This window comes from Pseudopodoces humilis, chromosome 18 (genome assembly GCF_049639895.1).
Source record: "Pseudopodoces humilis isolate 2021_Gansu_Grassland_sample_001 chromosome 18, ASM4963989v1, whole genome shotgun sequence".
NCBI classification, from domain to species: domain Eukaryota; kingdom Metazoa; phylum Chordata; class Aves; order Passeriformes; family Paridae; genus Pseudopodoces; species Pseudopodoces humilis.
This window is the reverse complement of record NC_142217.1, coordinates 4,791,807-4,819,435: the sequence shown is the minus strand read 5'-3', so window position 1 is coordinate 4,819,435 and position 27,629 is coordinate 4,791,807. Positions and strand designations below refer to the sequence as shown.

The window sequence follows — 27,629 nt, the reverse complement described above, 5'->3', positions numbered from 1 at the left end:
TGTCACCCTTCTCAACCCACACACCCACCTCCAGGCTTGCCATGTGCTCCTCTGCCACTTACTGTACAATGTGTCTGACCAAACCACAGTGATGGCTGCTGCTGGACACAGCAAAAACACCTCTGAGCCCAGGAAAGCAGGCACAAGGCAGGATGAAGAGACTTGTATAGCAAGAGTCTCAAGTATTTCTGCTCTTCCATGGCTGCTTACCAGGTGCAGATGGACCACCCAAAGCTCCAGACAGGCTGAACTGGGCCTGCTAGAAGGCTCTGAGGCTGCTGGCTGTGGGAATCGAAGTCCCCAGGCCAATAAAGAAAAAGCAACACCCGTACCTAACCTGAACCACCCTCCCTGCTTTCTTGCCTCCTGTACACATGGCTGAAACACAACAGGAGGTGACTTCATTTCCTGCCCTCCACCACAGCTATCCCCATCCTCTCTGCTGAGCAGCTCCCTCCCCTGCACCCATCTCCCAGGGCAGGGAGCACGGTGGTCTCTGCGGGCGGTACCTTCACCAGCGCGGCGGCCGCTCGGAAGCTCATTTTGGCCACGGACTCGCGCTTGCGGCGCCGCGGGAGCCGGTTGAAGCCCGAGCGGGAGCTGGTGAAGGAGCAGAGGGACGTGGCCCCCGGCGTGATGGGCGTGTGGGGCATGCTGCAGCCGTCCGTGTCCTCCGCCATCCGGAACGCCCGCCCCCGGGCCAGGGGGTCGATGATCTGCCAAGAGGAGCAGCCTGTCAGTCCATCATCCCCAAACCCTTCCCAAAACCTCCCCTCTCTTGAGACCACGGCCGGGGCCTGGCTCCCGGGATTGACCAAGAAGCAGGCTGGAGGGACCAACGAGCAATTCTACAATTGTGAGAGCCTATTGGGTTTTTTTCTCCTTTGTTAGGATTGACTATTGTCAACCAGTCTGTTCCAGTATCTCACATAAGACTCCAAACCTCCTCCAGCCCTTCCTAAGCTCTTGGTTTCATTGTCTGCCATGCCAATGAGCTCAACAGTCAGAGTATGTGCTGTCTAAATAGGAGTCTGAGAAATCCCTGAAAACAGAAATGTTCTTTCTTCAGCTAGTTTCCTTCCTGATACTGGACAGCCCAGGACTTAAGCAGTTTCCTGTTATCCTGTTGAAACTTTACTGTATATTTACATCTGTTTCCATTAATTAAGTTTAACAGCTGGATAAAGCAGGCAAGCTTCCAGGAGCTGCAAGCCCTTCCTTGGGACTCCTCAGGCCAGCGCTCTCACTTACTCCAAACATACAAATCAACGTAATGAAAATATTGCCTTCAGCTACAAACCTTGCCTCTGTCCTTACATCATCACAGCTGTGGTTTCCATAAGACCTCTATGCTTTATCCCAAGGTTTTACGAGTTTTTTAATCCATAGTTGCACACTCAACACAAAGCTTAATGAGCTCACACCTACTGACACCATGTTGTGATTTAATGTAGCCCACATAGAGCTCAGCAATATTTCTAAGTCTCCTGTCACCAAAGATTAGGTGTAAGACATTCAACAGAAAAGAGGACAACAAGGTGAAATGTGATTGAAAAATGCACTACATTCTCCTCTGCTTTAGTGATGCCACAAGGCTGCAGGTCACAGACTGACCTGCTTTGGAAGGAATTGTTTTCACTCACCCAGTGGTGGTCACCAAAGCACAGTCATCAACCACACCAATTAGAGTCGCTGAGTGGAGCAGTGGGAAGGGCTGGATATTGTGGTTAGTTCTGGTCACTGGATGTGCTCATCTGGGCCCTGCCCCCTTGGGTCACACTTAAAGGAAACAAGCAGGAGGTAGAACCAAACCCAGGTGCCTTTTGCAGGCACTCAAAACCACTTCTGAGGACCCATGAGCAGAGCTGTAGCACCACTGATGCAAGAGACACTTCTCCAAGTCCTAAAACATAACCAGGTTTCTCTGGGGACAGCAGCTGTGCCACAAGCCTGCATTCTGCTTGGGGCAGGACAAATGTCCCCAGTGATTCCAGCCCTGCTACTGTACATTTGGGTCCAACATAGGGGCTACTCAGGCTACAACACAATTCTGTCCTTGCAAAATGGCAGCAGAAAGGCTGAGCTGAGAGCTCCTGGACACCTGCACAGCCCTGATCACCACAGTCACAGCATGACAAGCAGGGCTCCAGGCCACCGGCACAGCTGAGAGATCTCAGCCAACGAGACCTGAGAGAGGCTGCTGGGGAGGGAGAGAGAGAGAGAGAGAGAGAGAGAGAGAGAGAGAGAGAGAGAGAGAGAGAGAGAGAGAGAGCTGCCAAACCGTACCTGGGACGTGAGAAGTGTCTGAGCACAGAGCCCAGACGTGTGGATGCAGAGCTCAGCCCGCAGACAGGTCACAACTGCCAGCATGCTGAACACACCGAGCAGGGAACTCAGCCATGGCCTTGCCTCTGTCCCAGCTTACCCACCTTCTGCATGCCCAGCTGGCAGGGTCCCACGTAGAGGGGAGGAGGGGTCTCTGTGCTTGTCAGAGAAATATTGTCCTGACTGGGCAAGTCCATCTCCCGGATGACCTGAGGCTTGAGCTTCCCGTAGCGCAGGCTGCAGTGGCGGAGGCTCTTCCTCTGCCATTTCTGAGTGGCATCGCTGTCTTTGCTCACCCCAAACCAGTCTGCTGTGCCTCTGAAAGATGCCAGCAGACAAGTGCTAAGAAGAAGGATGTTTGCTTGGATTGTGCACGTGAAAAGACAAAGCCCTGGTGGTCACTTCCAGCCCGCCCCAATTCAAAGATAGAACTCTTTCCCAGGAGCATCTTGCAGCTTGTGCTCAGCTGGTTTTAGCAACCTGACAGATGCTGGCCAGAAATGTTTGACCATCAACAGCATTCTCTCTCTTAAGACAGAAGAAAAATGACAGGAGATGTTCACTGTGGGTAAAGGACAGTTTGTTCTGAGTTTTTCTAAAAATAAAGGAAAAGAAATGGTACAGAAATTCAGAAAATAACTTTCTGAAAGATGTTTTTTTACTTTAGAAACCATCTATTGTAAACACTTACCATCTTCAGGCCAGCTCTAGGTCCCCATTGTGAGACTGTACTGTTTCACAGCTCTGTAACTTCTCCCAAAAGCCACCAGAAATCACTCTTCTCTCCCAGCCTCCCCTCCACACTCCCAGAATCTCCCTAACTTCTCCATCTCACGCTGCAGGATTTTTAACCTCTTCAAGGGTAGCATTAACAGCAAAGCTTGCTGCAGTTCTGGTCTCTGCAAAGGCAGACACACACAGTTCTAAGCTGCTGGCTGCAGAAGCAGGAGCACAAGGCTGGAGCCACAAGGCAGGTTTGCTGCCAAGTGGCTGCTGCCACAGAAGAGCAGTGGATCAGAAGCAAAATCCCAAGGAAGGCAGGGAGGGATCAGGATAAGTCAGACTAAAAGCCTATTTCAAATCCTGCAGGACAGCTGGTACCCTAAACTTACAGAGGTCATGGCAGCCCTGCCAAGCATTTCCCACCATGGCAAATCCATCCTCGGGAGATGACAAGTTGTCTCAGCCTACAGCTCACTGACCCAGGTGTTGAAACCTGAAAGTCTTTCCAAGCCAAACCCAAACCCCTGGCCTCAGCCCCTCTGCTCAGGGGCAGGATCTCCAGCTGCTGAGAAGCAAGATCTCACAGATCACAAAGGGAGCATTAAAATACACACTGGAGTAAAGACTGGGATAAATCTAGAATTAGGTCACACAGGGGAACCGAGACAGTCTGCTGGAGACAGGAAACTAGCCCTGTGGTTTTGCACCATTTCAAGCAAAAACCCCATCAACCAACAGGTGAAGGTGCTCTGCCACCATGTCAAAAGGTGTGTTTGAAATCCATGGCCTTACTGGCTAAAACCTTCCATATGCAACCACCACGCATTTCCCTCAGCCCTCCCAGTTCTCCCAGCGATACAGGACAGACCCTTCAGAGGTCATGTGGGCTATTGCTGGAATTCACCTGACCTCACTGACCCAAATGCCACCAGCAAGTCAACGTGCCAGCCTTTGGAGATGGGCTCTGTGAAAACCTTGGGGCACCTCTCTGCTCCCACAGACCCACATCTCCTTGAATCAATCTTCCTCTCCATCCAGAGGAAAGGCCCAGGGCCAGCCCCTGCCCTGACAGCCTCACCGAGCCCATAGCACAGAGTCAAGTTGCCATCTGCTCTGGCACAACACACCACAGAAGAGCCTGCCAGCTCAGAGGGCTCCCCACACACCGCTGTAACCAGCACTTCAATGGCAAGGTGACCTTGGGTGACAAGCCCATACACAGGGCCTCAAAGGGAGAGGGGCTGAGGGTCATTTGGGCCCCTATGAGCCTGCTGAGGAATGGCACCACCAGCACCCTCAGAGCTCTCCAAAACTGTGCTGCCACCAGTCTGGAAGGACAAGCACCACCACAGCTGTTGGCACAGTGAGGAACACTCCGGAACTGCCAGAGACCACTGCTGGGCCAGGGCTGGGGTGAAGAGCTGTCCCACTCCCTGACCACAGCCAAAATAGTCCACTAAAGACTTTAGGGCATCTGGAGCACCCTGGGAAGATGCTGAATGTCTCTGCTCAGCTGGGGAACTCCATCACATCCTACAGAGTCCCCAGGGCACTGTAACAACCAACATCACAGCCTGCTGTCACTCTTCTTTCATGAAGAGCGGCCAAGCAGCCCCGAAAGCCCAAGGCCAAACACAAACAGCCCCAAAGGCAGTCACAGTGCCAGAGTGCCAGCTGGCCAAGGGCAGTGAGGATGGTAGGACAGGAATACAGGGCACTAGGTCCAGTCCGGGCATGTCACAAAGTCACACTGTCTGCCTGATTTAAGAGTTTCCTGCGCTCCAGATTTGGGGTGATTGGCCATTGTGCCCTGGAATCCTGGAGTGGCTCATCTCCTTGGTGCTAAGTAAACAAAGACCTCCACCTCAAAAAGAAGACATTCACATTTGCATTAGAAAAAGCCATGATGTCAACAGGGAAAGAGTGGATGCTGTATTCCATTCAGCAGCTCTGAGCCCCTCTGGACCAACACAACAGTGTCTGTTTGCTGCTGCTTCCTCTCCTTCCCCTCCTGCCCCAAGAAGGCTTTGGGGCCAACATATGCTGCACTGCTGCCAGCAAAGGCAGGCTGGGCTAAAGCTGCCCTGGGGAGATATTATTCCAGCCATGGTGAACACCAGGAGGTTGACAGCTTGTTAGGAAAGGCAGGAGGGAGTGAGGCTGGCGGGTGGACAGCTTGTTAGTCCATGCTACTTATTGACAGCTGCCTACACATTTAGTAGGAGTGACAATTGTTTTTTGTTAGAGGCACACATGAACTTTCCCACTCTGCCTGTCTGTAGGCCTCTTGGACAGTCCTGGGAAGGCAATGTGATCTCAGCAACAGCCAGACTCTGTGCAGTTCACAACAGCCCTGGCACACACATGCAGGGGTGGGTTTCACACTCGGTGCTACCAGTACCTGAAAAACGATCGGGGCAGGGACTGCCGCTTTCTCAGGGAGCTCCTGCCCCCCCGGTGCCCACGAGCGGGCAGGGTCTGACTCCTCTGAAACCGAACCTGCCTGCTGCAAAGAAAAGAGAGCTGAGGGGAAGGAACCTCTGGGGCCGTGGAGAGGAGCAGCCACTGCACCTCCTTCCATAGCCCCACGGGCAGCAGGTGTGCCTCACTGCATGTGACAGTGGCCTCCAGCTGAGAGCACGACCTAAGAGAAACAACCAAGCTCAAGCCACACAGCAACATCTTTGAACCCAGGAGGCTGCTGAATCCTCTTGGTGCACCTGTGATGAGTGTCTCACATTGCTCTTGATGGGACCAGGAGTACTGGCATCCCCCTCAGCTCCCCCTCTAAGACCTGCCTTCTTCAGCCCAGACACTCAGCTACACATTCCACAGCTTTGGACACCAATGTGAAACCACGGAGGTGTCAGCAGGCCGAGATATGATCTGCTTGGGGACAGGTGACTGGTGCCCTGACAGGATCTTGCCTAGTGCACAGGTCTATCTGTGCCATATCTGCTGCCTTGCATGGACATCTCAGACGCCCTGGGAGACTGGAAATGGTGTCAGATGCTTTCATATGAATCACTCCCATATGCCTTGTTCTGGACTACACAGGCTTGACTTTATGTTCACACTTGATCTGAGTCCTCCAGGGAAGATGGTATGGAGTCCTGCTGCAGTTTCACATTCTGTGCATTCTGAGGGCTGTGCTAAGCAGAAAACTTGGCAGTCGGCCTTCCTGGAATCACAGAACAAATCCCAAGACAACTTAGGGATGTATGGTCTGCATTCTCCACTGCATCCCTAACTCTGCTAAATGGAAAACAGGGGTGTAGGCCTTGATACTCTCCAGTTCCCTGGCCTTGTTTCTGATCCACTCATTTAATGCTTTTATTGCTAGTATTGTGTAATGCGTGCATCTCCTGCACTTCTGCTCCTTGTAAAGTCCTTCCCAAAGTAAAATTGTCACACCAGCACCAAAGCAGTTCACAGTTCCTCACTCCCTGACATACAAACTGCATGTTATGAGGACTGGCCCTTCTACCTCATGCTTCTTGTCAGGGCTTCCATAGCACCCTCCCAGGATATCCCCTCATCCTTGACGTGCTCTTGCCTAATTGTTCTGGCAAGGAACATGTCAAGGGGAAGGAGGCAAGTGAAGAGACAGTGTAGGTGTACAAGGACAGCCTCAGCAGGCCCAGAGGCTGCCCAATACCCTAAAAAGAGCAGACGCTGCTTCACAGGCTCAGCCCTCCCAACCTCACAAGAAGCAGGATCAGAGTGGGCTGATGCAGGAGAGCTTCACCACCAAGGCAGCTGAGGAACGTCTGAGGCAAAGGAAAACAGTGTGTGGGAGATCTCCCAGAGCTGGAAAGCTGCTCCTTTGTGAGTGGGCGAAGCCTGGCTGGCTGAAAGTACCCCTGACCCATGGAGCTCCAGGGATGCTCCTGGGATCCAGGAAGGCCTGACACACTGCCAGAGATGGACTCGAGTCATCTAGGAGAGAAGCTAGGAGAGCCACTCCCTCCAGGCAAACTGGGATAAGCCTTTGCCATGGTGAGGGATGAGCATCCAGCTCTGTGTGGCCATGTCTCAAGAGACTCGAGTGGGACACAGGACCAGAGCAGCCTCTCCCTGCTCTCCACCACCCCTTGAAGCCATCTCAAGGACCTGCCAATGAGCCTGTGCTAGGAGCCAAGCTGCTGAGAGCCCTGCACTGCTCCAGTGGCAACCATCAGCTCCCAGACACTGCACCAAGCACACCCAGCACACCCCATCTAAGGCACAGCTAAACATCAGGGCCTGACATCCTGCTACAGCCCCCCTGTGGGGCATGGGGGCAGCCAAAATCTGTCTGTAAGCAGCAAACACCATTCGTTGTCCTGGTCACCAGCATCCTCCTCCTAGGACTTTATTCTCACATACTACAGACAGACTACACAGCACCACTGGGCTTCTGTATTGGGGCCAACCTGCAGCCACCCTTCCCCAGCCTCACGAGGTAATGAGGGAGTCAACCCAACCCTGCTGCCAAGGGATGAGCAGAGAATCACGGATCCACAGCTCCAGGACGGCGGAATGCACCACAGCAGGCTGCAGGAGCTCCGTGCCTCACCTCTTGATGGTCTGGGTGATTGAGGTCTGTCGCTGTAGCACCGGTCTCCTGGCGGGGTCGTGGGGCAGTGACGGCACGCGGCTGTTGTCGGCTGGCATGCTCACGCTCCGCAGGAACGCCTGGCGCCGCGTCGGCTGCCGAGGGAAGCAGGAGGGAGTCAGAGTTCTGGGAGCGAGGATGATAGCGATTCCACGTGTACTGCATGAGCTCCTGCAACACATCCTCCTGGCTGCTGTCTACCCAGATCACACTCTCCTAGACCACTCCACAAGGTCAAGAGAAGCACAGTCAGTGGGATATGCTTCTTAAGTGGCTCTGGACCTGCACTAAAAGCCTGTGAGAGCTGTAGGTGGGTCTGTAGTTGATGCCTGCTGGAGCCTAAGCAGGCTGGGAAAGGCTTTGTTCGTAACCTGATTGCCTGGGCACACTGGTATGTCTTGGCTAAATGTCACCTACCAAATGTGACACAAGGTGAAAGGTCATCAGGCTGTTCTCAGCTCATACAACCAGCTCCCCAGGGCTGCTCTGGATTACATCTTTATCAACTCAGCAGAGACACCATCTCCCACTTGTACAGGGCAGGCTGAGCAGACTGCCCCTCTGGCAAGTGAAGCTCTGATCGATCCTCTGGTCAGACACCGTCTCTGCCTCAAGACTACTTCAGCCTCTCTAGCCCAGAAAGCTAATGATTTCCACTTACATTAACAGTTTTGGTATATTTTATCTAAAAGAGTGCACAGATACTCAGGCTGTAAGTCAGAGGAGCACACAATGCACTCTTATTCTGACAGCCTGGGCTGTGCACCTGAGACCCCAGAGAACATCAACTCCAGCAGCTTCCATCAGGCACAGAGTGTCTCTCCAGGTGCCCAGCTGGATCTAGAGATTCCAGATAAGGGAAGATCCATCAAAGCCTTAAATAATTGATTCAGAAGGTTTCAACCTGCACTGGTAAAATCCTGAACTCCACTTCTAATCCCTACAGACTGACCCCCAAACTCTTTCCTTCCAAGGGAAGGCCATAACCAAGATTTATCTGCCAGGAGCTGTCACGTAAGTGAAGTGCATTTGACTCCCTGGATCACAGAATGCTGAAGAGGACAGTTCTTGCGGTTCCAAGTCCATTAGAAGTTCCCTCTTAAGACAAGCTTGTCCTCAGCCCACTCCAGGGAAGCTGGATAACCCTCCATTTCTCTAATGACTAAACTTTTTTTCACATCAGTGACTGAGCGCAGGCCCTGTACACGCCCATGGAGCTGGGCAGCAAGAACCCTCTGGCTCTGCCTTCAGTGCACAAATTGTCTGTTCCTGCAGCAAGGCCACACAAGCAGCCAGCATTCATACCCAGGTCTCACCCCTACAGCAGTTTTCAATACCCTGTAGCAGGTATTCCTGACACTCTTCCTATTCCCAGCACCAATAAGGATGTTTTACTCTCACGCTTTGCACAGCTCCTATTAACCTATCACCTCATCTCTACTTCAGCACTCCTCAATGTTATGTATTTCTCATCCCACATGGTCCTCTTATGTTCTTCATGCTGCTAACAGCTCTGTGTTGCCAGTAACTGCTTTGCTGTTACTGATGAAAGTCTGTCATTATCTTGGCTATTCAGAAGTCAAATTCATACCCCGCTCATTTCAGCACAAGCTCCAGCACTTCCAGGCCTTCGTGCTTGTCTGGGAGACCTTCAGCCCTCTAATCCCCTTAAGAAATGCTTGTTTGAATACCTCACTCTCATATCCCAGCCAAGACACTTTTCACAATGCCCACATCCAAACAGTCACGTCCACTGATGTGAGCACATCAGCCACCCACCCTCATCCCTCCCACATCCCCTTCAAGGGGAGTTAATTACTGCTCATAAATTTACTCAAAGGCTCTGCCCCCTCTTATGTGGCCTCATGACCCGCCACCACACGCTGCCTTTCCCTCAGCCAGGACTGATGGGAACCCCAGGCACAGGGATGCTGCCAGCTCATCCCTCCCCAGCTCCTCAGACCCTCCCTCCTCGCCAGCCCCTGTACCTGCACAGGCTGGATGGGCTCTTCTGGCACGGGCACGGGCGCCGGCACCGGGATGTCCAGTTTTAACCATGGTGGCTTCTTCCGCTGTAAACTGCTGGTGCTGTCGTGTCGCGCCTCCGACATCGTCCCACGCTGCTCCTCAGGCCTAGGACAGGGAGACACCAGAGTCAGGAGGGAGCCTGGCTCATCCCTCACAGCCCATGCTGGCAGGGTGAGCAGAGTTCTCCTCCCAGCTGGGGCTGATGGGCCCCAAAGCCCAGGTGGGAAGAATTCCCGAAGTGCCCCATGAGGGCTCAGGGTCACAGCTTGTGCCCACACTGGTCATTGAGCACCTGGCACTCTGAGGACACAGAACCTCGAGCCAGATACAGAGACTGCAGTCACAAGTTTGAGTCAGCCCCCACTAAGATTTTTGCTAAGACTACTGTGAGATCCAGATTCCTTAAGAATGAATTAAATCTTAATGAGATCTGGATCCAGACCAACCAGCTAAGTAACTGCAGTATCAAAAGCCACTGACCTCCCTCTAAAACCAGCCTGTGATTCACAGACACTGTTTTTTGCCCACCCAAAGCCAAACACCACACTTTCCAACCCACATACCGCTTAGCAATTAACAAGTGGCCACTTCTCATCGCTGTTCCTAATCTCTTTTAAATGTAGTGACTTTCTAAAAACACAACACAGTGCACAGAGCAATACCAGTATAGCATGAACATTAGAGAACTGGCACTAATCCTGAACTAAGAGTGGTTTTCATACATAAATAATAATGACATGGTATTTAAATAAAAACCACTGTGTAATCAAAACACCGCGGTGAGCGGAGTGACTCGCTGTCATCCTGCCCACTCTGCTGCAGTTTTGCCCTCCTGTTTGGGACCACAGGAGCCTTTCAGGCTGGCAGAGCACCCACTTCAGTGTGCATGCTCAGAGAAACAATTCAGAAAACAGATTTCACTGGAGGCAGATCAGCTCAGATACCTCCACAGGTACTTTCCAACCTAAATTATGCTACAAGTTTGTATTTCTTCCTCTCCTATCACACACAAGACTTCAAGTGAACAGTGGGAAGCATGTGTGCAGAATGGGACAACGAATTCCATTCCCTCCCAGCTCTCTCCTTGCATGGCCCTAGCCTGGCCTACGGCCCTTAGCCATAGGGGACAAAAATAATCAAGTGCCACAGCCTCTTCACCACAGTGAACAGATGGAATAAGCAACCAGTTAAATCCGCAGGCACTCATGCTTTGACAGGGAGTAGGAGAAAAACTCTGTTGGAATTAAAACTTAGTGCTCTTACAGTGTTAACACAGCCCATTTATTTTAAATGCAGAGTGAGTTTAACACAAGGATTCCTCCTTGAGAGAGGCCAAGTCCTAGGCCAGGACCAGAAGCAGAGGGATCTCCACCCTGAGAGACACTTGGCACACAACTAAACAAGGCCCTGAGCTGCCTGAATTATCCCAGCCTCGCAGTGGCTGATCCAGTCAACCTGCACGGGTACCTCCCAACCTAAATTAGGCACTGGTTCTCCAAAACGTGCGCCGCCTCACAGGGCATTCCCACCGCATTCCCACAGCTGCTCTGGAAAGGGAACCGCACGCACCACTGCAAAACATACACGGCAGGGGGGCAGGTGGGGGGGAAATAGGTCAACAAATGGGAGTGGGGGATGATCTGGATTGGGTTAAAAGAGAATCTCATCTAAAAGGAGCTGAAGGCCAGCTGCTGGTTCAGTCGCGCGAGCTGGGCCGGCTGCCAGGAGCGCTGTGCTGAGCTGAGCCGGAACGACAGAAAGGGAGGACTCGGCTGTAGGTGGATGAAGGTTGGGTTTCAGCAAATACCACAGGCCCCCAAAAGTCTGGGAATTCATGATCTAGCCTGTACAGACATGCCCTCCATACATGCAGCACAGTCCTGTTGCACAGATGTAGCACTCTGCATGAGGGGGACACAAACCCTTCCTTCCCTCCCCGCCGAGCTGCAGGGGTGGCTAAATACAACTGTTCTGACTTCCTATAAGATAAGAACAGTGAGAGTATTAGGGAAACTCCTGCCTGTGCTTGGTATGAGTAAACTTGCTGTGAGACATGATTTACTGGAAAAGGTCTTGCAAATTTGTCTTCATGATGAGGTCAGAAAGCAAAGCAGATTTCTCATACCTGAAATACTCCAGCTTCAGCATTTACCCCCGAGGATCACAAACATCTCCAAAAGGTGCCCTAACCAGAGATCAGCCAAGAGAGACAGAGCCATCACTCTGGCACGACCAAACACAATCTATTTCACACTACTCAAGAGCCTCCTTCCTGTGCCTTCAAGGGCAAATTCAGAGCCTCTGAAGTAGCAACTCTGGTTTTTTCAGCATCTCACCACTGAGCCAACATCTCTCGACATCCTTCCTGTCTACCTACAGAGCTGCCTTTGTGAGCAGGAGCTGTGGTGTAAAGAATACAAACATGTAAGATTTGCAGCTTTATCAATCAGTGAGGCCAAGCCAGGAAGGCAGAGGATGAATCATGCCTGTATTGCCCAAAAGTTGCTGCAACAACGTGAAACCCTGTGAAAGACTTCCAATTAAATCTGGTTTGAGTTCCCCCTCCTAAACTGGCACAGACAGTGATGTCCATGTATCTTGACTTGCCTCCTTGCCACCCTTGCAGACTGCACATGGGATCTGCAGGGTGTACACACCTGCCAAAGAGGACAGGGCACACACAGAGGTCAAGCCTGTGGCCTTATAATTACACCAAAGTTGGCTCAACTTTGTACATTAGGTAAGGTGAAGATCTCAAGATCAAATTCACATTCTGACAGAGCAATGGATTGCTCTGCTTTCTCTCCACTTCAGCAGTTAAAGAGTTATTTAAGTAGCAAAGCATAAAAATGCATATATAATAATTGTCTAAATGCATTCAGTATTTAATCCCCAGGTGAGGAGTTTCCAGGGTGGCTGTAAACAGAGGACATAGGAGCAAATCCCTCTACCAATTCAACCTTCTTAACTCACTAAGAGGTTCACTTCCCAATAAAGAGTGCAGTGAAGGCAGAGTTGTTCAGCATTCCCAACTCCCTGTGTGCACTTGGAGTGGCCAAAAATAAACCCTGCAAACACCTAAGACTGGATCAGGCTCTGCCAGGGCAAGCACTGTGAATTCTGTATGAATAATCAGCCACAGCACAGGTCAGGCACAAAAAGGCCTGGGGTATGGTCATGAGAGACAGGTCTCCAGGGGGTTAACAGGGAGCCTGAACGTGGATCCAGCTGAAAATATGGATATATATATAGACCAGATGAGCATCGGTGCACAGCTGTGTGCACAGCTGTACAGCAACACGCTCCAACAGCCTTTGCACAGCAGGTAACACCCCATATTACACCTGGCCCTCACTCCAAGTGCTGCTAATTTCTGTCTCAACACTGCAGTGAAAGCATTTGCTGAGTTTCACACTGACCCCTTGGTTACTTTTAGGGGTCAATGTTTCAGGGTCCAGTGTTTATGTATTTCATCAGACCAATGGGCTTTGTTTCAAAGTTGACTGCATTGATACATATTTTGTTTGAATGGTCCCAAACCATCAATTCCTACTTCTCAGTACTGTCAAGAGGCCACCAACAGCAGTAGGATGGGAACACACACAGCACAGCCACGCAAGGTCAGGCTCAGGGTCCCTCTAAAGCCACTATCTCATTTCCAGCTGAGGATGCCTGGCACGGGGCAGGAGCACAGCATCACTCCCAGTCCTATCTACCAGGACAGAGCCATGGCACATGCTATGAGTAACTCACAGGCTTCTTGTGCCAGAAATGTCTTTGCATGTAACAGTTCTGTATACATCTCTATATGCATCCAGTGGTTATTATTCCAGAATTTATCCAGATCATTTTTTAATCCAAGCAAACTTCTAATATTCCTAACTGCACATGAAAAAGCTCCAGAGCTGAAGCACGTGCTGTGTGACAAGCCTGCTCCAGCTCGCCTGCAAACTTGCTGGGTTCACTTGCTGCCCTGTAGTTCTTGGACTAGAAGAGTGATCAGCTTTTCCCTATCCTACTTCTCCATGCAAGTCCTGACTCTACAGATCTCTTCCATGCTCTTCCTACCACCCCCTCTTCCCACACCCACATCCAGAAGCTCAGTCCTCGTTCAGGGGCTGTTTCAGACCCCTTGCCTGTACTCGCTGAGTTTGGACTCTGTTCCACCAGCACCACAAAGCTCAGGAATATGCAAACACAAGGCTAAATGAGGGGTATTTGCAAATCCAGCTTCTTCTAACTGATCAGCTGGTAGCAGCATAAAAATTATTTTAAAAGTCCATTTCAATTAAAATAAACAAATGAAAGAAAAAATGTATCAATACCAGATAGTCTGGGAAACTCATCTTCAAAAGGTCTGTGCCAGAGGAAGGTCACAGAACCAGAACGAAAGGCAAATCCACTGTGCTGTGAGTCAGGCTAAGAAAGTGGGAGAGCACATTAAATACCAAAGTTGGCACATGATCAAGCAAAGCTGCTTAGTGAAATCTACTGACCCAAAGAGCAAAGGAAAAGCTTTGTCCAGAAGCCTGAGCATGTTCCTAAAACTGACAGGCATCCTAAATACATTTAGAAGCTCACACTGTCATTTCAAAGAAAGGCCATCTTTCCATTTAAGCAGACAACTGAAGCTATTCCCATGTTGATTTCTTCCAAAATCTCCACTTTACCAGCATTCCCACTTAAAATAAAGCTGGCTTTTTTCCCCCCCAAGAAACATTCCAAACAAAAACCAAACCAAAACCCCAGCTTAATTCAACACTACCACACAAACAAACAGCATCTGCTTTTTCCAACACCACTGCTCCTCTCCAGTAGTGTGTGCATGTTCCTACAGACACCCTCAGGAGGTAACAGACACTGGGGTTATTCCACTGCAATCCGATCGCCACGTTCTGTGCTCAGCCTCCAGCTGTTCTCCTCCACTTTTCAAACCCCATCACTGCAACAATTGTATTCACAGTGCCTGCTACACAAAGTCCCAGGGAAGCCCCATGTACCTGAAGGGGTCTGTGCACGCAGCTATTCTGGCTGAGGCACAGGAACCCAGGCGGACACAGCAAAGGAACCAAGGTCCTCAAAGTGTTCTCCAGACAGGACGAGCCAAAGCAGACAGCTCCTGGCTGTGCCTCCCTCTCCAGGAGGATCGCTGCTGGCACAGCAGGGAAAAGGCAGGAAGTCCAAGGAGAAGAGGAGCACTTGGGTTTCAGTCTCGTGGCTGCCAATAAAACCATCCAGCATGGATCAGACCCAGCGAGTTACAAACAATATCCCAAACACCAGGCGTGAGCCAGCCCTTTGAAACAGGCCAGATGGAGGAGCTGGGGGCAGGCAGGGACGGGGAAGGTGGGACAGGCCTGTGGCCCTGCACTCTCGGGAAAGCTGCTAAGGGCACAGCAACACCCAAGCTTTGGCCGAGACCACCACCACTGCACACCCTAAGAAAATACCTGAGAAACCTAACAAGGCCATCAGCACTGCCCAGGGCCCTCTCCTGCTTTCCCAACACCAGCAGCTGAGCTGGGAAACGCTGCAAGGCTTTGCAGACCCGCAGGCTGCCACAGCAGAAGCTGGGTCTGAGCAGTCCAGGCAGCTCTGAGCACAAGGCTGGCAGAGATCTGTGCAGACACACTGCCCTTTGAGCCCTGCCCCGCAGGGAGCTGGCAGCACTGCTGTTCCCACACACACCCCACGGTCCCTCTCGCTGCTCTCTGCCTGAGTGCTGGTACAGGCTGATGCTGCAGCACCAAATCACACAGCAACAGCTCCTCAGGGCTCAGGCTTCTGCTTGCAAGCAAACCCATCTGCCAGCTATGCTGCTGCCCAGGCAGCAGCTTGCCTTACTCCACTGAGCCACTACAAGGTGTTTTACCAGCACAAAGTAACCCAATAAATTATTTCCTGTTGATCTGGCATCCTGAAGAGGCTCAGGCAATTTCAGATAAGCCCTGCTCAACCCAGAGAGAGAGGGTAGGACCAGCCTATTCAGTGATGGCTCAGCAGGAGGGCCAAGTTTCAGCTGGGACCCACTGAACTTGGAAAAAGTTCAGCTGCATACAGAAACAGAGAGTTTTAAGTACAGGTAATGAAAATACCTGCCAATGAAGTCTGGATGTACATGAGCCAATTCCATGATCAAGAAAGGAGACCTGATATCCCCTTGAGCAACTGATTTTCTTGATTTTCAGAAAAACATGAAGGTCATGATGGAAACAATAAAAAAAAATTACTTCCTATTTGAACACCAGCATTAAAAGCTTTCAAAGCAGCTTCACCTGGGACCTGAAGGTGTGATGCCCTCATATACAAGACAGAAGAAAAACAGGAAGCTTCAAAACCTCTTCTGGTTTCTGTTAGTCCCCAGATCTGTAGCTGAACTTCAAATGCAGGTTAAAAGATGACCCTCAACTGCAACACGCAAACACTCACAAACAACAGGCTGATCTTCAAGGTCCTTTTGTTGCAGCAGACAAAGGGCAAAATAGTAGTAAGAACTCAGAAACCAATGCTCAAAACTCGAGCTAAAAAGATGTCTCAGACACTTGAAAGAGATGCAAGCCAAGAGAAAAAGCAGTGACCCAGCCCTGTGTGTTGCCCTCCTCCTCCTGCTGGCACCAGCATCCCCACAGCTGTTGGGTGATCCACACTGGGAACCAACCCACATGAGCTCAGCAGAGAAAATGGCTCATTCCAGCCCCAGCTCCTTCCCACATGGCTCCACAAACACTTGTGCCAGCAGAAGGAAAAGGGAAGAAGCAGGAACAAACAGAGCAGCTGGAGCCAGATGACTGGACTGCTTCTCAAGGCAGTACAGTTTGATGTGATTGTTGAAAACATAGCCAAAAACTCTGATTTGTAGCACTGTGGGAAGTCAACAATTATCCCAGGGATGTGGTGGGTTCAGCATCTCTAAATAATCTTCTGAGAAGCACCCTCAGTGCAGGTGTTGAGTGCAACAGGAATAAAACACTACTGTGTCACCAGAGGCTGAGTGAATTTTTTGGTGGGGTCATTAGATGGGAAAACATCCAAACCATCCACAGATTTCTCCAGAGCTGACAGCCAAGCCTCACAGAGGGGCTCCCAAGGGAGGAGCTTCCCCTGCTCACCCATGGCCTGGAGCACCCACAAGGAATAGGTGGAAGGGAGCCAAGCAGAGCAGGCTGGGCAGAGGAGCCTTTCTCATCTCCTCGGCACGTGTGGCCCAGATGAGACTGGTGGGTCTGCAGCACCAGCCAACACACACAGGGCCCAGCAATGAGCGATCTCCAACTCCACCTTCCAGAGCAAATCCAGCCCAGAGCCTTCTACAACCTCCTGAGATACCAGCAAGGGCATCAGCCTGCACATAAACCATCCAACAACGAGGAGGGGCAGTGGAAACCTTCTGGAGCACTTTGGCACCTTCATCCTGTTTATGTTTCTCTGTGAACACACCCTGCGGCTTTGCCACCACATCCAACAGCCACATTTCCAGCAGCCACATCCTAAAAGCCTGGTCACAGCCTGTCACAAGCTGCATCAGGGCACAGCATGATGAGATACCTGCCAACAGCTCCAGTGATGGCACACCAAGCTCTTTTGTGGCAGCACTGCCATTCCTTGGGAAGCCATCAGAGTCAGCACTGCCTGGTCCTCCAAAGGAGCTGTTTCCACCAAGAGATCCATTGTCAGCCACTAGAGGAAGCATCATCTGTGCAAGCCTTGTTCCTGCACCCTGGTTGAAGGTAACCACAGCTGCCTGCTGGCTCAGTGGTGCCTGGGCTGAGCCAGCAGAGCCCTTTGCTCAGGGTCCCCAGCAGACACAAAGCACAGTTGTCTCAGTGCTCTGCATGGGTCTGCGCCTTCTTCAGAAAAGAGTGACCAGACCCTGCTTCAGTGCACATTTAACTCATTTAAACAATTCAACAGGACTTCAGAGGACCCTGTTCCAGATTTATTTCCATCACTAGTAAAACAGATACTCGGTTAAGTTCTGGCTGGCCCCCAAGTACCATGGGCACAGTCACTGCCTCAATTATAGAGCAAGGTGAGAGTCACAAAAATACTTTTGCCAGTGCAGCCATGACCCCATATTAGGAAGCAAAAAACAAACCCAGAAAAGGTATTCTCTTCATTGAAATTCTGCATTTTGGAGTTTTTTCTACCGGCTCTCACATTCATCACAAGTACTGTAAGGGTTCAGGACACAAGGCAAGCTGGGAGCAGAGCACTGGGATGACACTCAGGACAGAAGTCAACAGTGGCTCTGGTTGATTTTGGAACAGCTGCTGCCCCTGCACCCAGCTCAAGAGCAATTTTCTTCGTAAAGTAATGTGTCTTTGTGATTACAACATTCTTCATTTAGAAAATACAATATCAATGAACAACTGATGGAAAAGCAACCTCGCCTAAAAAGATCACGATAGGCCAAACCAAAAATTATGTTAGACCAAAAGCTACTCATCCTCTACAGCAAAGACTCTGGGTACTAAAAGCAGCTAAGAATCACTGTTTGTTGTGCTAAATAAAAACGTTTCAATGGCAAAAGAGATCAAAACTGCCACAAGTGACAACATTTCCTATGGAAAGTTACATAAAACCACACTCAATAGCAACCTAAAAAAATCTTAGAGGAAATAACAATAACAAACACTGGAGCCACCAGAAGACAGACTTTATATTCAGGAAGGATGGAAGCCACAGAGCCATTCAGAACAGCTTTCTTGGCGTGTTCCTTTGAAACTCAGAGCATCCTCACTCCCCATCACACACCTGCTTTCTCCAGCACCACCACAGTTCTGCTCACCTGGGTACAAGTGAGAGAATAAAAAATGCCCACAGCAGCCAAGGCCCAGGGGAGATCCTTCAAAGGACCAGTTAAACAGCCAAGAATTCAGAGCAGAGCTGGTTTGGCTGGAGATCCTGTTCCTCACTATTAGCTGATGTAGCCAAGGACACAGGAGAGCCACTGGTGCTCTGATTTCTCCCCTGGCTCGTGCTTGATCGCCAGGCACACACCAACTCCTGCAGTGTCCAACTGGAAACAGCTGCAGGAAAAGCTTGCCTTGCACACCTCTGCACATTCCCTGCGTGCCCAGTGCAACAACTCATTCATAATGCAAATAGAAGTAATCATAATTCTAGTTTGGTTTAGCAAAAAATATATTAAAATTCTAAGTGAACCACACTTCTTCAGTCTGAGTGAACGGCATATTCTTGCTCACTGTTCTCCCTGAAATGATGGTCCCAAAACAGCCAGGGAAAAGGAAGGTACACTTTTTGGCAGAACAACTCAAGAGTTTTCTACAGTTCACTTTAAGGCTTTGAATTTAAGCAAAAGAGTAACAAACCTCCCATGTGGTGTTTGCTACAGGGCAGTGATTCCCAAAATACAGAAGCTGCATTTGTCAACCCAGCTGTCTGAGCCCCCCAGATTTTAAAATCAGTTCTAACTTTCACTGAGCCAAAGCCAAGTAAATGCCAGACCTGAAGGACTGTAAATGCAGCATCCTGTGCAGTTTCAGGATGACCTCATAGGGATTGTTTCTTTTTAAAGGAAAGAAAACCTTCAAAGCAGGGATCGCTGCTGACCAGCAGAGCAAGGGGCTGGCTCTGAGCAGAGTGGAAACAGGAAGGGGAGGAGGTGGCAAAGGTAAGCTTTCCAGAAAAGGCAAGATCAGGCATGGCTTGCTATCTCTGCTCCCTCTGGGAAGGCTCTACCGTGCCAGGGAAGTATTGTGCAATGATACCTCAGACTTCTCTGAGAAGAAATTACATTTCCTTTAATAAACATTGTACTTTAGAGATGCTCTGATTACTAAGGCAAGGTCTGTTTGTTGCTGAAGGCCCCAGAATTTAAGAACATATCCGCTGCTCGGGTCCGTATCATCACAGTTCCAACATTTCTTTGGTAGGCAAAAAGGAGTTGTAATTATATTTTAAATAAATTGTTTACCTAGATAGTTGAAGAGTGCATTCAAAGGAAATTACAGCAAAAACAAGCCCTATGTCAATCTGACATTTGCTGTCTGTGCAGCAAGCAGAGCACACAAGCAACAAAACATGCACTCTTACAGCTTTAAGAGATTTGACAGCTAAGGTAAATGTGAAGAATAAGCTCTCTGTCTTCACCCAGTGGGAAACAGACACTGTTACTCAAAAGAATTTGACCACAGTTTGAATGATTTGGTCAAAAACTCAGTTGCTAATTTGCTCTTTGCGTCATCATCTCAAAACAAATCGAAAAAAAAAATAAAACCTCCTCATTTGTACGGTAGCATGGACTGAAACAAGAGTGAAAGGGGTGATTTGAAGCTGCTCTTGGACAGCAGCTTGATGAGTAGGACCAAAAAAAGGAGCAAACAGTCAGAAATCCCTGAAGTTCAGCAAACAAGGATATGACAATAGGCAATCTCAGCACAGACACAATTTCCACTCCTCCCTGTGGGAACCTCACTTCTCAGAGGAAGAGACATTCTGTGAAAACAGAGAGGTTGGCAGGCAAGCCCTGCCCACCTCAGGGTGCACTGCAGGGAGGGTCTCCACGACTCGCTGCAAGCAGGCCTGGATGGTCTGAGCACACAGCACACACCAAATTAGCTTGGGGTTCTTCGAGGACATGGAAACAGAGCTGCCAGCATGACCACGGGAAATGCTGCCAAACAGATCCATTTCCTTCCAAGGTTAAATCCTGCCTGTTGCCTGCCTAATCTCTTGGGACTAAGAGCTGCAGGGCTAAGACTGTCCCTTTTACATGTCATTCTCTCAGAGGGGAGTTCTTGAGCACTACTAGAGTAAGCAACCTGATGCCCATTCAGGTCCACTAGTTCTGAACAAGGCAAAAAATAAACAAACAAAGAGAAAGCAAAACAAAACAGTCAACCACAAAGCTAAAAAAAAGCCTTCCACCAGGGAGAGAACTACCTACACAACCCTGGACACCAGGGCTTCCCCTGCTCTGAAGAAAGAAACCATCTCCATCCTACCAGGATGTTTTACCCATGACCCAGACACAAATCCCAGGAAATTCAAGCTACAGCACCCACAGCACACACTGAGATATTGTCACACAGCAGAGAGGATGCAACACAGCTCCTTGAGCAGGCAGGCAGCACGTGCATTCCATGGGTTCCTTAAAACTCCAACATGTACATACCCAGCAGCTGGGAGGCAACCTCACAGCAACAGTGTGAGATCTACACAGTTCATGTCCCTTTCTTTCCAACTAGATGATGATAAATGTCAAACTTGAAGTCCAGCACCTCTTCAGCTGAAAAGAAAGGAAACTAATCCACATCTGAGCTCAGGGAAAATGTTAAGGAAGGAATCCATCCTTGAGTTTCAAGTATTTCTACTGAAATGGGTCATATAGAGGCAACAGGCTGGTGGCTGCAGGAACAGCAATTAACAGAAGTGTCATGTCAGGCCACAATTAATGCTGGAACCTCTGAGAAAGGCACATGGTCTCCACAGGGTGCCAAAGCCTCCAGAGAAAGCTATGGAAGAAAGGCAGCAACCACAAGGGAAGAATCTTATCAAAAGACTGGTCTGCTGGATAAAAGCTGTAGAGTGACAGATAAAGAAATGTCAGAATCTTCAGCTCACAGCCAGTCCTGCCTGGCAGGCACATCCCCAGCACCACAGGGCTCACACAACACACGCTCTGCTCAACTTTTTGCTGGATACACAGAATGGAAGAGGAAAACAAGCCGGTAATCCTGGTCATGTTGCCCATCTCAGGCCTTCAGCACTAACCAGGCTGTGTTTGCACTGCAGAGGGATCCAACACACTGAAGAGAATCAAACCTTTACTAATTATATCTGAGCATGAGGGCTCTGTGCCCAGAATAAACTGTCCTATCATGCCACACTCAGCAGACCCTGCCTCTTTCAAGGGAACATGTTGGGACTTGCTGGCTACTTTCCGGGGCTGGATTCCAGAGGAACAGGACTGATGACCCCAAAAGGAATTCCTATTCCTGCCTGGCGACCTCGCACAGCTGCAGCCTGGTTGCAGTCCCTGCCACGAAAGTGAAACGCACTGTCTGCCAAGCCCAGTGACGAGGTGCTGGCCCTCTCTGAGGGACATAATTCCTGCCTGAGGTGACACATCAGGGCCACACAGTCTCAGTACCAGGACACAGAGAGGACAAGCTTGTTGGAAGAGGTGTCTGCTGTGCTCTGCAGGCCAGCCGCACTCTCCACATTCAAAGCTCATCCTGCTGGCTGAAGCCTACCCAGCACAGAGCAAGACATTCCCGAGACCAGGGCCAGCCCATGGCTTTCCCCAGAACCTGAAAAGCCAGTTTGTAGGCAGATCTCTTGCAAGTGGATTGCTTAAAAAAAAAAAAAAAAAAAAGGCCTGTCATGGGAAGTCCCAGAGCAGAACTAGTTTTGTGGGAGTTGCTTTTACGCTGCACAGCATCAACCTCCTTTCATGGGAACGCACAGAAGCAGGAACAGCATGGACACACGTCCACATGCCAGAGCTGCCGCCTTCCTTGGGACTCAGGAGCAATGAGCACAGAGACCAGGACAAAGCTGGGGACCTGTTCCAAATGCACAGCACCTCCTGGAAGCCTGGCATTATCCCAGCTCAGAAATGGCACAGGCTCCCCAAGAGCCTGCACACAGACAGGGGAGACCTGGGCTGAGCAGGGGCAGCCATGAGGATTTAAGGACATGAGGGATGCAGCAGGAGGGAGGGATGGTAGCTGTTATTAGAGCAACTGAGGGTTAAAAAGAAAGGCAGACAAGCCCTTTCATAAAGTCCATTTAACAATCAAAGCTTAAAGGAAGTATCTAAAATTCACCTCTTTCTTCCAACTATATCAAGCACTCCAACACGAGTCATCACCTCCTCCGGCAAACCTGTACCACTGAGGTGGAAGAGCCGAGGAGCAACATCCTTCCATACACTGGAGTGGAAATGCAATTCTTCCAAGGGTCTGCTCCCAGCTTGTCCCAAGTGGGCCGTTTTTATCCCCGTGGCCACAGCCCACAGGCAGCCATTTGTCCTTGCTGTGCGCTCCTTCCTTGTCCCATGCTTCATTCAGAAGCTTTGCTGCCTTGTCCCTTCCCGTTACGTGTGACTATTTTTTCCCTTTACTGCAGAATGCACTTTTCTTCCCAGAGGAAATTAGCAGGCATGGGGACAAAAACAGGAAGAAAGGAAACAACTTCCTGCTTGCTCCAAGACCCGGCTTGGAGACATCCCTGACCAGCTCCGTGCACCCCGCCACGAAGCCAACCTGCAAGAGAAGCAGCAGCCACAGAACCGAGTCGTGCACAGGACAAAACTCATCTGTGCTGCCACCCTCCTCTCCTGAGTTACACTGGAGAAAAACACAGCGCAAAATACCCACGTGGGGCACTTTGGCACTGCGGGGATGTGTGTGGCAGGATGGGGCTGCTCGCTGAGGAGTCCAGAAGGACTTGGCACTGCGGGTGCAATCCTGCAAAAGCTCTGGTCTTGCTCGCGTCAGGCTGCCGTGATCCCCTCGCTTCGTGCCAGCAGTACACGGTGTGAGAACTGAGTTCAGGGACCCGATCCGGCAGGAAAACTAACCTTTACACGTAAAGAACCACATCTTTTCCACCAGATCATCTCCCAAAGTCGCTGCCAAAAGCGCGGGTGCCAGCATCAGGGGAGGGACGGGTGGGAAAGCGCGGAGATGGGCTGGACTCGGATGGGCTGAAACAAGCCGTGAACGCGCACCTCCACCTACAGCCCAAAGCCCTGAGCTCGCCAAGCTCCCAACATCCAAACACGGGGGTCGGGGGCGGCACCTGCCTCCGGCGACGCTCTTCCCCCGCGGGCGGCCGAGGCCGCTCCTGCCCGGCTGAGCGGCGCGGTCCCGGTACCTCAGCCGGGCAGGGACCGGCCCCGGCGGGATGCCCCTCCCGGCCAGCCCCCCCCTGGTTCCCCCGGCCCCGCACTCACCGTGCAGGCGGGCGAAGCGCAGCGGCCGCTCGGCTCCAGCCGCCCCCCCAGTGCGGCTTAAGGGACCGGCGCCGCCGAGCCCGGCCCGCGGAGGGCGCGGAGACTCCTCCCCCGTGCCAGGGGCCGGCCGGGCGGGCACGCCATTCACAGCCTCGGCATGCAAATAGGAGCCGGGAGCCGAGCGGAGCTCGGCGCTGAGAGTCCCGGCGGGGAGCTGCCAGCGCCCGGGGCCGCGGGACGCCGCATCCCGCCGCGCCGCCCTGACTCACGGGGTAGGAATGCGCCGCGCCGGGCGGAAGCCACCGGCCCGCCCGCGGCCCCCGCAGCCCCCGCCTTCCCCGCTGCCTCGGCGGTGGGCAGCGCCCTTTAGCCCCGCCGGCTCCCGTTAGCATCGGCCCCGCGGCTGCTGGCAACGCTGCGGGAGCCGCCGCGATTCCCGTGCCGGGAGTGCCCTGGCTGGGCACCGCTGAGCTGCCGAGCCCTGGCCCCGCTGCCCCCCACGGGAGCCTTCCCCACTAAGCCTCCCGCACTCGGGGGGTGACGGGGACCCCTCTCCCCTCGCTCTTTCTCGCTGTTTCACTGTACTTTACTTTCTCCCCGCCGCATTCCCCTACACTTAAGGCTGTGTTTCCCATCAAGTTTTCACACCTCCTCTTCCAGCCATGTGGTTAGCGTATCATCCCTCCTCTAAGCTGTTTCTTTCCTCCCCGTTTAAACATTTTACCCTTCTGGAGGGCATCCTCCCACCTCGATTGCTCAGCCATCCTCGCCTTTGTCCTGGGATCGCTGCGGAGGATTTCTCCATCCATCCTCCAAGGAGCATCAGTCAGCACGCATTGCTCACGCAGAGCTTTGCTGGAGCTCCAGCGAGGCCCGCAGGCTGCACATCCCTCTTGAGCGGGTCCCCAACCCACAGCTCCAGATGCCTTTCAATGTTAGTAATAACTGGGGGGATGATGTTCCTTTCCCATCTTACTGCATCTTCCCCGCCGACCTGCGTGATCCAGACGAGCTGAGCTCATCGGTACCGCACCCAGCGCTGCGCGTGCCCACGGCGGCCACGCATCGAAGGCAGCCCCCAGAGAGCCCTGCTAACCATATCATGTCTCGTTAGCTAATGAGCAAACACAGAGCAGCCCCAGCTAGTCCTGGCTGAGGTGGAGACCAAATCGCACGCAGAACCCTGACTGTCCGCAAAGCTTAGCAGGCACAAATTATTTTCAGATGTTTCTACCACATAAACAAGGAAAAGAAGCATCGAGTAATGCCGGGCCCTTCAGCATCTCCCGGGAGGAACGCTCTGGAGCTGGAGTAGGAATCTGACCCACCCCTGCTCGTTCTTTGCCTCCTGCCAATAGTATGTGCAATTTGCAACCAAAGCTATGTCTCTGAAACGTGACTTCTTGCTCCTGTAGAACACTTGCAGGCACTGCTGCTAACCCCATCCCACAAATTCTTGTTCCCCAGTGCTTTCCTGCCCAGCTCCCAGACTCTGGATTCTTTTAGCCAAGCTGCAGGAATCTGCAGAGCTGGATAAAATCTACCCTGTTGGTAAAGAATACACCTACCTTGCTGCCATCACCAGCCAGGGTGGTTCTCCTTCGGTGCACTGAGTCTTCCTAGCCTAAAATAGATGGAAAAAGGTGACTTAAGGGGGGGTTCTGACTGCTCAAGCACGAGATGGTGAATGGCAGCAGTTCAGTGTTGACCACCCACTATTCCTGGCCTGGAGCAGGTCATCTAGCCCAAAAACCTTGTTTGTTTTCTCCCTCTTCAGGGAATACTTCTATTTGAAATGTGGCCTCTGAGGACCAGCTAAAGGAGATCTCTTTCCTGATGCTTGTTATGTTTAAGGCAAACATGTGATTACATGAATTTGCTTCATTCTTCTCTGCTGGAAACTGAGATTTCCTCCCTACTTGCAACCCATGAGAAACTGTGATCTTTGGTTAAAGACCCGATGAAATAGATATCCATCAGCACTTTCACTTCTGCAGCTTGCTAAAACTGCTTCGAGGCCTGGTGAGCCACACACCTGCCTGCTTCCAGCCAGGCACTGCTGGGTCTGCACCAGCCAGGAGGGGTGCAGAATGGCCCTCAGGTACTGGACAGAACTGTTCAACAGCTCATCTCCAGCTGCATCCCCTCCTGCATGCACATTTGTCTGCCACACTCCCTGGAGCTCTGATCCTGTGTCACCAAGTGTTAAATTGCGGCTCTACTAAATGTGGATTATAATCCAAGCAGGGAAATGGAATGTTACAGCCTGTGTGCCCTGCCTGACAGTTTTGTGAGGACAGCTAGGACACACCAGGAGCACAGAGGTCTGTTTTTATCAGGATCACTGTTTCCCTAGACAGATGATTCAATTCCAACCCGCTTTGTTCAGTGTTTATGCCAAGAAAGCATCCCAGTACCTGCAAGCACAGCAGAGAGCATCAGATTGCAGCCTTGACCAGTAAAAACAGAGCTCCCCTTGCCCTCTGGAAATACACGGGCTTTGCAGTGCCTCCTGTGCTGACATGAAGCAGCAGCACAGCCCTGGCAGCTGTCCTAGCAAACAGGGAAGAGGTCCAGAAAGGCCTGGGATTTCTTCTGGGGAGGATTAATAACACAGAAACCCAAGCGAAGTCCCACGGAGTTTCAAACGCAAGGTGGCCTGGCCAGGAGCCAGAGAGGGAACTGCCAGGAGGGAAAGGACGGGATTCCCTTTGGGGAATGCCTTTCCAGGGCAGAGGGCTGGACCTACAGCCCCTTGCTGGGGAGCAAACCAGGTTTCTGGGTACCAACAGCCGATCAGGTTTTCACCCCCAGCTGCACATGGGTGTGTGGAATCCTGTGGATAGGAGAAGTGGAGATGGTACAGCAGGATCTGTTCACCAGAGCTGCTACAGAAATATCTCCCCCTGTTCCTTACTAACCTGAAGCTCCTGGTGTGCAGCTGGCCCAGCTTTCTGCCCCAGGGAGAGCAGAGAGGGCTGCTCTGAGCACCCAGCCTCAGCAGTGCCCTGTCTCACACACCGTGGGAGTGTTGGTGCCCCCAGAGTGGATGCCAAGCCGGGGAGGGTGCTGCTGACCTGCAAAAAAAAAATATTGACATTTTTTTGAGTGTAAACCTTTCACTTCCCAAAAAAAACCCCAAAGAGCCAAACAACTTCTCCTAACAAGCAGCTATGTCGCAACATCAATTTCCTATAAGCCAGTCAATTTACGTGAAGTTCAAAAACCTCAAACTGGGTGGAAGGTCTTTTGAAGCCTCTGTCACCCTCAGGCAGCAGCAGACAGTGCAGACATTACTGTGTGGGGTCACACCTGTGGCAAGGAGGACACAGAGGTGACTTTGGCCTGGCAGTTCCATGTAGCTGCTCAGGTGCTGGTTGTGGCTGAGCTGGCAGCAGACCTGCAGGTTTATGCCCATGGAAGAAGTTCAAAAATAAAGCCAAGCCCCGTCATTATTGCCTGTAGCTTATTCAGCCCAAATCAGGACAGATAATTCCCTTCACAGACTTCATCAGCAAGTCCACCTGGGGCTGGGGAGCAGGAAACAAGCAGGGAGAGGAGCCAAAACGTTGATCTGGGAAGATGGTGGTACCCCAGACCACTCACAGCCATAGGGGTGCTGCCCAGCAGAGCACAAGGAAATCACATCAAAATTCAAGCCCTTCATTTTCTGCCCAGATTAATTGCAATTGATCATTCCTGGCTTTAGCCACAGGCAATGTGTGTACTTGCAGTGCCAGGAGGAGGTGGAGGAGTGAAAATGAGATACAACTAGGATTTCATGGCTAGTCCATACAGAAATATTTATTTTCAATTGTATTGCACATAGAAAATCCACTCGGATCAAAATGGCAATTTTCATCTTGGTCAACTCATTGAGAGAATTGGCCAAAAACAAAGGCAGAGAAAAATAAAATAAAATAAAAAAAAAAGGGAAAAGAGCATGTGTAAAGCAAGCTATGATTTCCAAAATATTTAGGAAATTACACTTAGCAAAATAACCTCCTTTTCCCCAGTTTACTTCAACACAAA

At 51.1% G+C, this 27,629-nt stretch overlaps 1 protein-coding gene across 9 annotated transcripts in view; it reads right to left on the bottom strand.

The window, feature by feature from the left end:
- The window catches only part of RHBDF1 (rhomboid 5 homolog 1), a 37,193-nt gene extending 10,183 nt beyond the window's left edge, over positions 1 to 27,010 (bottom strand). Inside the window, exons 1-8 of one of the 9 annotated variants that reach the window (XM_088063984.1) lie at positions 26,910 to 27,010; positions 26,519 to 26,674; positions 25,166 to 25,221; positions 9,634 to 9,778; positions 7,607 to 7,740; positions 5,450 to 5,554; positions 2,430 to 2,643; positions 510 to 716 (exon numbers count right to left, since the gene is read on the bottom strand). In XM_088063984.1, coding sequence (XP_087920110.1) covers positions 510 to 716; positions 2,430 to 2,643; positions 5,450 to 5,554; positions 7,607 to 7,740; positions 9,634 to 9,778; positions 25,166 to 25,176 — 816 coding nt within the window. In that variant the 5' untranslated portion in view covers positions 25,177 to 25,221; positions 26,519 to 26,674; positions 26,910 to 27,010. Of the gene's footprint in view, positions 1 to 509; positions 717 to 2,429; positions 2,644 to 5,449; positions 5,555 to 7,606; positions 7,741 to 9,633; positions 9,779 to 14,673; positions 14,781 to 20,810; positions 20,831 to 23,222; positions 23,302 to 23,597; positions 23,809 to 24,344; positions 24,522 to 25,165; positions 25,222 to 26,518; positions 26,675 to 26,909 lie in introns of those variants that run through there. The other 8 variants (XM_014252572.2, XM_088063983.1, XM_014252573.2 and 5 more) reach the window with 8 other exon arrangements.
- Positions 27,011 to 27,629: the final 619 nt, after the last annotated feature.